The sequence below is a fragment of the Triticum urartu genome, chromosome 6A, assembly GCF_056163025.1.
Source record: "Triticum urartu cultivar PI428250 chromosome 6A, HENAU_Tu73, whole genome shotgun sequence".
In the NCBI taxonomy this organism is placed as follows: Eukaryota; Viridiplantae; Streptophyta; class Magnoliopsida; order Poales; family Poaceae; genus Triticum; species Triticum urartu.
Genome location: NC_141878.1, coordinates 377,826,456 through 377,840,272, shown reverse-complemented (window position 1 = coordinate 377,840,272; position 13,817 = coordinate 377,826,456). Strand labels below are relative to the sequence as shown.

The 13,817-nt window shown below is 48.3% G+C and overlaps 1 protein-coding gene across 1 annotated transcript; it reads left to right on the top strand.

The window, feature by feature from the left end:
• Positions 1-11,404: 11,404 nt before the first annotated feature.
• LOC147965320 (uncharacterized) lies at positions 11,405-11,899 on the top strand. The gene has a single exon (XM_087530409.1). The coding sequence runs from the start codon at positions 11,405-11,407 to the stop codon at positions 11,897-11,899; it is 495 nt and encodes a 164-aa protein (XP_087386535.1).
• The last annotated feature ends 1,918 nt before the right edge of the window (positions 11,900-13,817 follow it).

The following is a 13,817-nucleotide window of genomic DNA, read 5'->3' as shown; positions in this document are numbered from 1 at the left end:
AAGAGACGGCTCAGCATACCAATACAAGGCCACCTTGTCCGATGTGCCCGCGGTCATTACTTCGAACCACCGTCCAAATATTTTTTTGTCGTTTGTTTTCATTCTTACTAGCAAGATGCCCGTGCGTTGCATGTAACATCAAGATGCATTTGTATGACTTGTTTATCTTGTGAGAGAAAAGGATGAACGAGGGAAGGCCTTATTTGCAAATGTGGAGAGGTGTGTGGGTACCTTTTTGCAAAATTGCCATAGTTTCTTTCCTATCCGTCAGATATAAATCGGACGGCCTATATTGCAGGATGGCAGGCACACCATCATCACCAACTCTGTTTTTTATAAGAGTGTATTTTATGTATTTTGTAAGAGTGTAGATGTAGAGTAGATACAAGTCGACAGGTGGGCACAATGGTAGTGAGATAATGTGATGCAACACTAGAGGTGCCACGTGGAGCGTTTAACTGGTCAACTAGTCATGTCATGAGCAAATACAGAGTTGTATGGTGAGCCCGTGACTGCATAATAACCACTAAACGTAAATGGTGACCGTAATGAGTGGATTCTTAAGTCCAATGTACTTATCGTGCTTTCGCTTCAAATACAATGATCGTCATTCATATATCGCGAGAGAAAGATGAAACATGCGTGAATTTTCTAGGGGCTTACTTTTAGAGGACCTGGAGATAGTTTTGTGTGCATACATGAAAGGGGCGTACAGGGGGGTATGCGATGGAGAGAGAGATGCTCTTCGTTTCTCTTTATTATGACTAACTTTGTATATAGTATAAAAATATAAAAATTCACAGTGCGGAATAAATATCATTGTGGGCACCATGCAATGCAAATTAGCGTTCATACTCCTCCATATAACTTTGTAATGTTGTATATATGTAGAAACTCTAAAATAATTTTTTGGCCACACTTTATTCAAAAGGAATGTTGTATGCGAAATAAACGTGAAGAGAGGGCTTTTTAGATCAATGGGGTACGTGATGTAACATGTGTGAATGTGTAGTTGATGCATTTGGCGGGGCCTAGAGAGGTATGTGTGTGTATTATGTATTCGAGAGAGGCATGGATAGAGGGGCCGACGAGGGGGGGGGGGGGGTGTGGGAGAGATAGCACGAGAAATGAGAGTGGTCTGGAGAGAGAGAGAGAGATGAATATGACGTCACGACAAGAGATTCCATTCCCTTGAGTGTGTATTTGCAAGGGGGGAGGGAATAGAGGCACCAGGAGAAATTTTCTGTGTGTGTGGTGTTTGTGTTGGTATGTGTGGGTGTGAGAAGATAATGAGACATGGGGGCAGACGGTGTGTCACCGCATGAGGTCCGGTGGGTCGAGGTGAGGCCCTTCGTTTTGTTCCATCCTGCGCCACATTGGTCGGCCCGTGATGCATTTAGGAAGACCCATGGATGACTAGTCGTACAAGACAAAGATAGCAGAATTGTGAAGGACTCTGTGTCCACTGACAAAGCCGGCTAGGATTTGTAACCCTAGGTTCTCGGACTAAGGTAACCCCTTTATCTCTGATATTACTATTCATCCAACCTAACTTTAAGGGGCATCCTACAGAATGCTCTGCTAGAATCATACTCGTCGATTAGGAAGAAAGGTGTGAGACAATGCGTGAGAGATAGGCGTAAAGATAATGTGCGTACATGAGACATGTAGGCAGGTCCATGTATATAGAAAGGGTCGGTGAGGATTGTGCGTGTGTATGTTTGCGAGAGGAAGAGTGCTTGTGATAAAGGTTAGTGAAAACAGTTGTAAATGGTTACGAGAGGGAGGGAGGGTTATATCTAGAGCATGTGTGCGAGAAAGACACCTCGGGAGAGAGTGTGTGAGCATGTGTGAGAGACCACCGATGGAGAGTGAAACTACACGTAAAAGACTGCTCTACACATTGATTAAAGATATAAATTGTATCCAAATATTAGGATGGGATCATGATATTTGCAATTCGCGTAAGGAGCGGTCATTGATCCATCAGACATCTAGATTCTATCGAATTTGAGCATGTCTATGTTATTATTCGACACAATTGATCCACATAGTTAGTATTTTGACCTCCAGACAATGCATCACTTTAGCGATCGAATATAAACGTGAGTATAGTTCATGTTGTGTGTGTAAAGCACATTATACATATGAAAGTTACACAATGGACATTATAAATAGCTACTACCTATGAAATAGCATACATTTGAATTCAATTTGAGGTGGTTTAAAAAATCGAATTCAACATGAAGTCCATTCAATTATTTGAATTTCATATCATGGCATTTGTAAACCATACCTTAATTATGGGGGCACCAATCTTTGCTCTGATTTTGTACATAATAGCATATGTAGTCGTGTACAAAATAGATTCAAATTTAGCTCCTCCATTCCAAAATAATCGTAGTTATAGGATTTTCAAGTGTCCAAATTTCAAAAAGAAGCGGATAATTTAGTGAGGTTTTCAAACATACAAGGTCAAATATAACGTTGTATATTTAGGTCAATCCTCATAGTTCAAGAGTACTGTAAACGTGAATGCTTGTGTTTCAAAATTTTGAACGAAGTGCCAAAAGAGCCTCTACTCGCCCGAAACCGCGTGAGACCAATGTTTGGTAGTACAAGGAAATTACTTTTCTAATAACTCTGACCCGTGAAACCTACCGGCCCGACGTCCAAAGGTGTAAACCGGTGTAGGTTTGTAGCTTCATCTAGACGCCACACAACCGCATCCGGAAAACATTCATACACAATGGCCGCCTAAGCACACATGTGCGTAGACGAAATCGCTCCCGCCAACTATTTGGGACACCTGGGATTACCATCCTACCCCCGACCCGTAGTAGGTCCGGAATTTAAGAGGGGGCAAAGTTTGTACTTTCCCCAAATTTCAAACAAGCGCGTCCCATTTCTGTTCAAAAAAGCCAAAAACAAGCGTGTCCCAGACCGAAACATGGTTCCCCCCCACCCGTCTGATTCCCCATTCGTACTCCGTGGGCGCCAAAACTACCTCTCCACCAGCCGCGAAACCCCGGCGTCCTCCGTCCGCCACCCCATCCCCCCATCAACCGCCGCCCTCCTCCATCACGCCGGAGCCAATACCCCGACGTCGTCGTCCACTGCAACCTCAACCGCAACGCCCTCCACGGCTAGTAGTTGAAGCCGAGGCCGAGCCGTCCGTACCCGAGCCAGTTCAACCACGCCATCCTGCGCCTCACTGCTGCCGCTCCAACTTCACCACCCTCCACCGCACCGGAGCTGTTCCTGCTATGCCATCCTTCGCCGCCTCAGATCTGCTTCCCCTCCGCTGACATACGGCCACGGCAACAAAGTCAACAATTTGGCCATGGGTTCGTCCAAGCCTGCACCCTCCAGAACATCGGTTTCCCCGGTAAAAAGAAGAAAATCGGCGCGACTTCTGGAGGTGACCACACCGGCAACCGAAAAAGGTATTCCTCTTCCCTTATTCGTGCAAATCTTACGTCTCTGCTTGCACGGCATTCATCCCACAGAAGACACTAGTTGACCGCTTCTTCTTGATACTAGATGTTCCTGGTAACTCGTGATGCACAAGGTTTCTCCTCATATACTATTTCACCTTAGCTAGAGGTCTGTCGCCCCCCTGAATTTCAATTTCTGGCCACTTGATTCCCAATTAACAGAAGCATTCCCCGGTGTAACAGACACTAGTACGCCTATTACGCCGGGGAAGCAGCGCCTTGGTGTTTATCTTAAGGGCGTGTGCGGCCTAGAGCTACTGGTGCCCGATCTGGAGGTCGGTCGGGATGAAAGGGATGGCCTGGGGGCGCTGCCAAGCACGGCAGTGGTGTGAGGTTGATGGGAGGGCGGGCGGCGGAGGCAGGGGTCTGGGCCGGTGGTCGCTGGCGGTTCGAGAAAGATCGTCAACAGTGACTGGCGGGAGGTAGACGAAGGCCATCTGCCTGTTCCTTATAGATCGGACGGTTCATTAAAAAAGTCGACTGCCCTATTTATTTTCAGTCGACTGTTATCTTAGATATGACCACATGTGGTGGTGTGCTGGAGGAGTACCTGCATTTACTGTGCTCATATATTACAAAATCATACAGAGTAGAATCTAATTTCGTTTGCCATGCAATGTTGTAGAGCTATCATATGTCTCCTGTCATTTATTTTTCAGCCACCTGCTATCTGCTACTTTTGCAGTGCACTAGTTCTGCACACACTTCACCCTTACTCTCACTGTTGTGTTTTTATGCAAGGTTATTTCAGACTCTGCTGCCATGAGAGAAGCCAAAAAGAAAAGAGAGAAGTCGTTCCAGTTTGGTGTGCGGCTAGGCAAGACACGTTTCAATGCTTTAAAGGGTGTAGTGTCAGCAGATGGAGACGGGGAACGTAGCTCTGGAGTTGATGACCTCGCTCGCAATGAACCACCATCCCAGGTGCTTGCTTTAACTTCGCGGTGTCATATGTGGTTGCATGTTCCATATGGTGTCTAGCTTGTATTCGAAAGGCCGAAGTCGGTAAGATAAGGAAAGATATTTTTTTACATGAACCACCATCCCGTGAGCACCAGAAGACAAATAGCTAGTCAGGGCACTGGCCAAGCCAGTGACAAGCCCAGCAAAGATAGGCATCACCTGGAAGCCAACTAAAAAGCTGTGATGGTGGCGAAGCAGCCCACCTCCCACCAGGCTCTCAGGTCCTAGATGATCATGCTCACCACTCCAGCCGGATGTCTAGCTTGTATTGCTTCCAATTTGGTTAAATTGCATCTGTTTAGCTTACACATTATACCTTTGAATATGACATGCCTTTCTGTTTTTGGTACATACTAGTACATCTGTGTATTAACCATGTTCTTACATCAAACTAATGTTCTTATGTATCCCTCATCGATCACTTATGACGAGGCAGGCAGGCAAGGGGACTACTCCTCATTTAACGAATGCAGCGTCAGCCTCCCGACATGATTCTCAAGAAACAGAAATGCTAGATGAAGATAGTGAACGTAGCTCTGTAGTTGATTACAGCATTTCCCCTACACTAGCATCGCAGGTGCTTGCTCTAACTTGGCAGCGTGATATGTGGTTGCATGTTGCATATGGTGTCTAGATTGTAGTTCTTCCAATCTGGTTAAACTGCATGTGCTAGTCTGCTTAGCTTATACATTATACCTGTTAATGTGACATGCCATCCTATATTTAGTACATAGTACATCTGTCTATTAAGCATGTCCTTACATAAAACTATTGTTTTTTTGTATCCCGCATCAATCAACATGACGAGACACCTTTAGTATATGCAGTGTGATATTAGTTGCATCTTTCATATGATTTATAGCATGCGCGGCTTCTAATTTGTTGAAATTCCATTTATGATGGGACGCTTTTAACTTGGCAGAGTCATATTGGTTGCATCTTTCATGTGGTGTCTAGCTTGCATTGCTTCTTATTGCTGGAATGGTTTCTGCTTAGTTTACACAAACAGTTGTGAACATGCCATGTCGTCCTATTTTTCGTACATATTCCATCCTGGTATCATGTGTTTGCCTTACATCAAAGTACTGATTGTCAGTATCATGCATGAATGAGTTCTGAAGAGAGAATTTTATTGCTTTTTCTTGTCGGTTTTACTTGACAATTCAAAATCAATAAAGCGGAAGGAAGTTAGCAAGGCAGCGGATAAAGGTGCTCCTTCCGAACGGAGGGCCTCTACAGTTTCTACTCCTCCACACCCCCAAGATGATTTCCAAGACAACACATGCATAGACACTCAACAAAGTTGTGTTTATGATATGCACGTCTCCCCTAGTGCAGCATCACCGGTGCTCCCTCTAACTTGGCACTGTTATATGTGGTTGCATGTTATGTGTGATGTCTAGCTTGTATTGCTTCTAATTTTGTTGAATTCCATCTGCTTACTTTACAAATTATACTTGAATAAGACACGTCTTCCTGTTTCTAGAACATACAATATATGTCTATCACACCATGTTCTTACATCAAATTACTACTATTGTGTAACCTGCAACAATCACTTATCATAAGACACATTTGACTTTGGAGTGTGATATAGGTTACATCTCACATTCTTTTCTAGCTTGTATTACTAATTTGTTGAAATGGCACTTATGATGAGACAGTTTTAACTTGGTAGAGTGATATTCGTTGCATCTTTCATATGGTGTCTAGCTTTCATTGCTTCTAATTTGTTGAAATGCCTTCTCCTTAGTTTACACATCATAAGCTGTGAATATGCAATGCTGTGAATATGCAATGGCACTAATGACGAGAGACCTCTAACATGGTAGTGTGATGTTGTTTGCATCTTGCATATGATTTATTTCTTGTACTGCTTCACATTTGTTTAAACGCCATTTATGATGAGACACTGTTAACTTGACAGAGGGATATTTATAGCATCTTTCATATGGTGTTTACCTTCCATTGCATTGCTTCTAATTTGGTGAACTGTCTTCTTCTTAGTTTACACATCATAGTTCTGGTTATCTCTTCCATCCTGTTTTTCATACATATTACATCCTCCTATCATGTGGTTGTCTAACATCAAAGTTTAGTTCGTCTGCATCATGCATAAATTTGTTCTGAAGAACTAAATTGTTATTCGTTTTTCTTGTCAGCTTGACTTAACATGGCACAGAGAAAGAGGAAGAAACACAGAATGGCAGGGAATGAGAAGCAGATGAATCCTGTAGATTCTGCTGGTACTGATGGTGCAATAGAAGGTCAAAGTCCAGCAGAAAATTGTACAAACACGGCATCCCATGCTACACAAGTTGCAAAAAAAGACAAACAGAAACAAATAGCCACCACCAAACAAGCAGAGACAGCCCTAGTTCTTGCAACACCTACCACAGTACTACCAGCTGCACGACGTACTCGTGCATCAACTGAGCTAGCGGCACGTTCCTAAGCTCCCTTGCCACCTGACACTACTTCCCAAGCACTCTTGACACAAGATGAGTTGGCAATATCAGATGAACCTTGTGAGCTTCAACAGCAAGAAGGTAGTTGCTGGAGTCAATTTGCAGTTGCATGCTTCTTTATATGTAGTCTCACAGTTTGATGTACACTAACACTTCCTATGTTTGTTGTTGGACTAGCACCTAGGCGCAAGAGGAAACAAACATCAGGGATAATGCTCAATAGATTAACTAAATCTAGAGGAGGAAGAATGGAGATCCATTTTGAGGCAGGTTTAAAAAGGCCAGGTGATGCTACAGAGTCAGCCAAGTTAGTATCAGAGGCAGTGTCGTGGTTCTAACTCTGACAGTGATGTAGGGGGTGTGTATGGAGAGGCTAGATCTCAGCTATTGGGAAGTTGTAAACACACGAGGATTACGAGTTCAGGCCCTTCTCGGAGGAAGTAATAGCCCTACATCTCGGTGCCCGGAGGCTGTCGACTAGATTACGTGTGTATGAATAACAGGGGGTGCGAACCCTTCATACTGAGGAGGGGGGTGGCTTATATAGAGTTCGCCGGCCCTCTCCTGCCCTCAGCGATGCAGGGTTTAAGGTACATTTAAGGTTGGGCGTTACTGGTAACGTCCCTAATAAAGTGCTATAATGACCATAAAGACTACTTAATAGCCGACCGTATGCCTGCGGAGTGACTATAGGTCTCCTGGCAGTCGAGTGGTTGGCTTCATGGTCGAGTGATAGCTTCTTGGTCGAGTGTCTTGAACCCGTCGAGTGGGGTACCTTCAAGTCGATTGAAAGGTGACTTCTTCTAGGGATGTCCTTGGGTAGGGCTCTTTGGACAGGTCCGTGCCCCTACCCTAGGTACATAGCTTCATCATTAGCCCCCGAATGGATCGAGGTTTGAGTGGGGAAAGAGTTGGAGATCCTTCCGACTGGTTTTTGGGCTACATGAGTGCCTCGTTTTGGGTCAATCGTCACGGATGACGCCATCAACCTCTTTCAGTCGCCTTGATCCATTCCAGGCCTTTCGTCGAGTGAATTTCTTTACTTGTGACATACCGAGTGTCGGCGCGAGCGGGGTCTTCTGTTTTGACAAGTTGTTTTGCAGCCCGCGGATGTCGAGGGATTCGGATTTCGGGAAGGGCGCGGGACGGGAGCGGCCGCAGTAATCGGAAGCGATAAAGCGGAAGCTCCTCGATTTCCGCGCCACCTTTTTTGCCACATACTGCGCGCGCGTCTGCTGCGGGAGTTGACTGGATTGCCTGGGCCTACCAGTCAGCCACTCGGGAGCGGCCTCTTATAAGTAGCTGGCTCTGGGTTTCCAAAAGTGTGCTCTCTTCTTCCTCTCTCCCTTCGCAAGCTCCTCCGCCACCTCCGCTCTCACCCTAGCGCTGCAGATCCGTGCGAGATTTGCCGGCGACGATGGCGAAGGACAAGACATCCGCTCTGGAACGCGCGAAGAAGGCGGCGGCGCAGGGGAAAGGGAAGAGATCTGCTCAGGGCGGATCTTCCTCAAGGTCTGCTCTGCCCCGCAGCTGGATCCAGGGCGACTGGATGCCGTCGGTGATCCGGCAAGATGACCTCGACAACATGGTCGAGGGGGGAGTCATTCCCCATGAAGCTGCGCATCTCCCGGGGAGAGAGATTGAACCTCAGCCTCGCGATGGTGAGTGTGTGCTCCTAGCCACCCATGTCGACCGAGGGTTTTCTCTGCCGCCCCATCCTTTTTTCCGGAGCTTTCTGAACTTCTTTGGAGCGCAGCTCCACCACTTCACTCCCAACTCCATCGTATATCTTGCTGCTTTCATTTCCATGTGTGAGGGTTTCTTGGGTTGCCGCCCCCATTGGGGACTCTTCAAGCACATCTTTACCTGCCGTTCTCAATCGGTCAAGAAGGCCAAGTCGAATGACGAAAGGACGCAGGTGATTCAGCTGTGCGGGGGCCTGGCGATCCAGATGAGGGGAAAGAGTTGTTTTCCATCTATCATTTTCCCGGAGTCGGTCCGCGGTTGGCAGGCGACCTGGTTTTACTGTCAAGACCAGGCGACCCCAGGGCAGTCGACCAGACTTCCCCCTTTCTCACTCGACCGAGCTGAAAAACCTGCTTCTCTGAAAGTGACGCCGGAGGAAAAGGCCCAAGTCAAAGTACTGGCTGGTCGAGTGGTTGAGCTTGTCCGTGAGGGCGTGACTGGTATGGACTTGCTGGAGGTCTTCCTCCAGAGGCGCATCCAACCGCTCTAGGCTCGTGACCACCCAATGTGGCTGTACTCGGGTCTCGACGACACCACTCAGGTCCACCCGAAGGAGGTTACTGACGAGATGCTGGAGGGGTGGCTGTCGAGCATCACGGGGAACAAAGACAACCCCCGAGGAGCCAGGAGGGTAATTCCACTCGACAACTCGTATGACGTGGAGCAGGTATGTCTTTATGCTCCCGACTGAGATCTTGTTTTCTTCATTGGTCTTCTTTGAGTAGGTCGATTGACTTTCGTCTTGTCTGTTGTTTTCCAGGCGACTACCGAGATGTACTCGACGCCCAGCGGGGCACAGGGGCCAACTGAGGAAGGGGAGGCGAGCGGAGGTGAGAGCGGAGACGATCAAGGCGAGTGGGAGTCCGACGGTGAAGGAGAGGGAGGCGACGACGTCGACTCCAGCGAAGAGCAGGAGGAGGAGGTTGAACCCCCCCGCCCGGAGGGGCGATCCAAGCACACACACGACCCAGCGCGGGAGCGTGGTAGGGCGACTGCTCCTGTTGGGCAGTCGTTGAAATGCCCTCGGACCTCTTCTCCTACGCCGACTGGAAAGGCTCCCAAGCACCCACGCGCAACGCCGTCCAAGCCGCCCAAGGCTCTGCCCAAGATGAAGATGGCCGTCCCCACCATTTATGGGTAATAATAAAACTTGTTTTCCTTTGTCGACCGTGGACAGATCCTTGGTCGATTCATTGAGCCAACTGACTGACTTTCGAGACTTGCAGTGCTGCTACTTCTGAGATCTCCACCAAGGATGACGACCAAGAGATGGAGAATGCTGTTACCTCCAACCCTATTACGATTACTGACGTTCCGCTTTGAGTCGACTGAAATTTTATTGCAACTCTGGTCGATTGAATGTTTCTCTTGTAGCCCCTCCTCATGTTATCGACCTCCCGGATGACGACGACAACGAACCGTTGAGAGTGAGGAGGAACAAGAGGGCGTCGGCTGACAAGACCCCCCAATCCGCTCCGGCGTCTGAGGCCGTAGCTCGGGATGGTGGTGACACCACTCGGGCTTCTGTGACCTTCGCCATTCCTCTGACGAGTGTGCAGCCCTCAACGTCGACTGCGGATCCGTCTTCGCTTTTTGCCGCATACCCCGTCCCTGAGGACCAAGCGGCTGCTGCAAAAGAGGCTATACGCCAGGCGGGGATCATGATGGAGCAAGTGAAGGTGGCTCGGGAGGCCAGCCAAGCAGCTTACGACGCAAGTTCGGCTCTTCAGAGTAACGTCCAGGTCAGTCGACTCAACACTTGGTCTGTTCATGATATGCTGTTTGAAGAACCTCTTTTCCGAAGATCTTTGTATCTGTACACCCACTGGGTGTGTTTTACAGTGGGGGCACGCTGAGTGCACCCACTGGGTGTGGTCCCCGAGACTACGGTGGACTGCTGGCAGTCGACTGTAGTCTTTATATTGTGTTGCTGTAGCTGTATTTCTTCACTCGGTCTGGTCAGGCCATGTCGAGTGGGACTGTATCCGGTCGACTGCGGGCAGTCGACTTTTTTTTACAGTGGGGGCACGCTGAGTGCACCCACTGGGTGTAGTCCCCGAGACTACTGTCGAATGTTCTTGATTCGGCTGTAGTCTTAGAAACGTCATCATTGTCTCTTAGTCGCTCGGAAGCAACTTGTCTTGGACGTCTGTCGACTGATTTTTCTTTTTACAGAAATCTTGCGAACTTGTAGCTCTCTATACTGAGCTGGAGAATCAGCAGATCCAACTCAACCTTAACTTGAAGCTTGCTTAGGAGAATTTGAAGAAGGCGTAGGAAGAAGCAAAAGGTATGGCTGGTGAGGTTCTCCATTCTTGACGAGTGGCTTTTCTTTCTTGTCCATTCTTGATGTTGATTTCACTCGACGCACCGCAGATAAACTGGAGGAAGCTCTAAAGAAGAAGGATCAAGATCTTGCAGAGGCACAGAAGGAGGTCTTGAACAAAACGAGGCTTGCTGAAGAGAAAATGGCCTCGGTCGGAGCTCTTGAGCAGGAGAACTCCAGACTGAAAGCTGCTCTCGAGGTGGCCAATCAAGAGGTCAGCCGACTGAAGAACGACAACGTGGCTCTGCATGACAAGGCAGGTGAGCTGGCAGGGAAGAGGAACGATCTGGAGGCTTATCTCGGTGGACTCGCCAAGAAGCTCTTCGTCGTGCTCGAAGGTAATTACTCTGCCCCGACTGTCTTGCAGTTACCAAGTCTGTGTAGGGTCACTGTCTTATTCTTGAATCATGTTTGCAGAATTCTGCCAGAACTTTGAAGAGGAGACCAGTCGAGTGGAGCCAGGCTTGGACCCTGCTAACTCCCTTGTGAAGGACGAGGCTGCAATGAACGTGCTCCGTCTAGCATCTCGTATTGCCGGCGTGGTTGACTATCTTGCTCGACTGAAGGTTGCGATGTCGCAGATCGACACATTACTCTGGCCTAGGACGACGCTTCAGAACGACCTCGAGTCCCTGATGGCTCGACTTAATGAAGTCCCAGGTCGAGTGGAGGAATGGAAGAAATCTTCTGCTAGATGTGGTGCTGATGTCGCTCTGTCCCTGGTCCGCGTCCATTGCAAGGAGGCGCGACAAGAAAAGCTGGCCGCCATCCAAGTTGCCAATACCAGGAAGCACAACTTTCAAGACTTCATGGAGACATTCATTGCTGCTACCACTCGTATTGCAGACGGGATCGACTTGGACGAGTTCGTCGCCCCTTCCAGTCCTCCTCCTGAGGAATGAAAAACTTTTATGCTTCAGTTTAAATTTGCCTCGGAATGCCGAGTGGATTTGTAGCCGTTAAACTCCGCCGAGCCGAGGGCTCGAGTACTTTGATCTGAGGTCTGGGACCTTTTAGGCTTTATCTGAACTTGATTTCTCTTTGAATATCTTCATGGTTTGATCCGTCGAGTGGAATTCGATCTTCACTCGGAATAACCTTGTATTTGCGGCGCAGCTCCGAAGGAGAGGGCAGCAGTCGACTTGCGCCTCGTCGTCCTTGCGGATTGGGTTGTGTCCTGTACTTAGTCGAGTACTGGACTGCAGCTAAGCCCCCGAGTGGGAGGTTTGATCTCCACTCGGTAGGATTTTTTCAAACTTAGGCGAGTGCCTGACTGCAGCTAAGTCTCTAAGTGGGAGAACTTAGGAGAGTACTGGACTGCAGTTAAGCCCCCGAGTGGGAGTCTGGCTCGCCACTCGGTAGGATTTTTAAACACTTAGGCGAGCACTGAGCTGCAGCTAAGCCTTCGAGTGGGAGTCTGGCTCTCCACTCGGTAGGATTTTTGAACACTTAGGCAAGCACTGGGCTGCAGCTAAGCCCCCGAGTGGGAGTCTGGCTCTCCACTCGGTAGGATTTTTGAACACTTAGGCAAGCACTAGGCTGCAGCTAAGCCCCCGAGTGGGAGTCTGGCTCTCCCCTCGGTAGGATTTTTCAAACATAGGCGAGTGCCTGACTGCAGCTAAGTCTCTAAGTGGGAGAACTTAGGCGAGTACTGGACTGCAGCTAAGCCCCCAAGTGGGAGGATTGCTCTCCACTCGGTAGGATTTTTAAACACTTAGGCGAGTGCTGGACTACAGCTAAGCCCCCGAGTGGGAGAACTTAGGCGAGTACTGGACTGCAGCTAAGCCCCCGAGTGGGAGGTTTGCTCTCCACTTGGTAGGATTTTTCAAACTTAGGCAAGCACTGGGCTGCAGCTAAGCCCCCGAGTGGGAGTCTGGCTCTCCACTCGGTAGGATTTTTCAAACTTAGGCCAAACGGATTCGCAGCTAAGTCACCGAGTGGGAGTCTGGCTCTCCACTCGGTAGGATTTTTCAAACTTAGGCGAAACGGATTCGCAGCTAAGTCACCCACTGGGGGATTTCGTATGCAAACAAAAGTGACAGCAATTATTGGAACACTCTTGTCTTTGATAAAAATGTACTGCAGAATTTTTTTTCTTATTACATCTCGTCCGAGTGAGAATTCAAGTGTAAAAGGGGCAGAGCAGTTCCGCATTACAAGCTCGTGGCTCGTCGATCTGGCGATCAACATTGTAGAGGTGATACGCTCCATTGTGGAGGACTCTGGTGACGATGAAGGGGCCTTCCCAAGTAGGAGCAAGCTTGTGTGGTTTCTGTTGATCCACTCGGAGGACCAAATCTCCTTCTTGGAAGGCTCGACTCTTCACATTCCTGGCGTGGAATCGATGCAAGTCTTGCTGGTAAATGGTCGATCTGACCATGGCCATCTCCCTCTCTTCTTCTAGGAGGTCGACTGCGTCTTGCCGGGCTTGTTCTGCTTCATCTTCGGTATAAAGTTCGACTCGGGGTGCGTTGTGAAGAAGATCGCTCGGCAGAACTGCTTCAGCTCCATAAACCAGAAAGAATGGAGTTCTTCCAGTCGACCGGTTCGGGGTGGTCCTTAATCCCCACAGAACTGACGGAAGCTCGTCGACCCAAGCACCTGCCGCGTGCTTGAGATCATGCATCAGTCGAGGCTTTAGTCCTTTGAGAATCAGAACATTTGCTCTCTCGGCTTGCCCATTCGACTGGGGATGGGCGACCGATGCGTAGTTGACTCGCGTGCCTTGAGAGGCGCAAAAAGCTCTGAACTTGTCCGAATCAAAGTTTGACCCATTGTTAGTGATGATGCCATGCGGGACTCCATATCTGAACGTTAGCC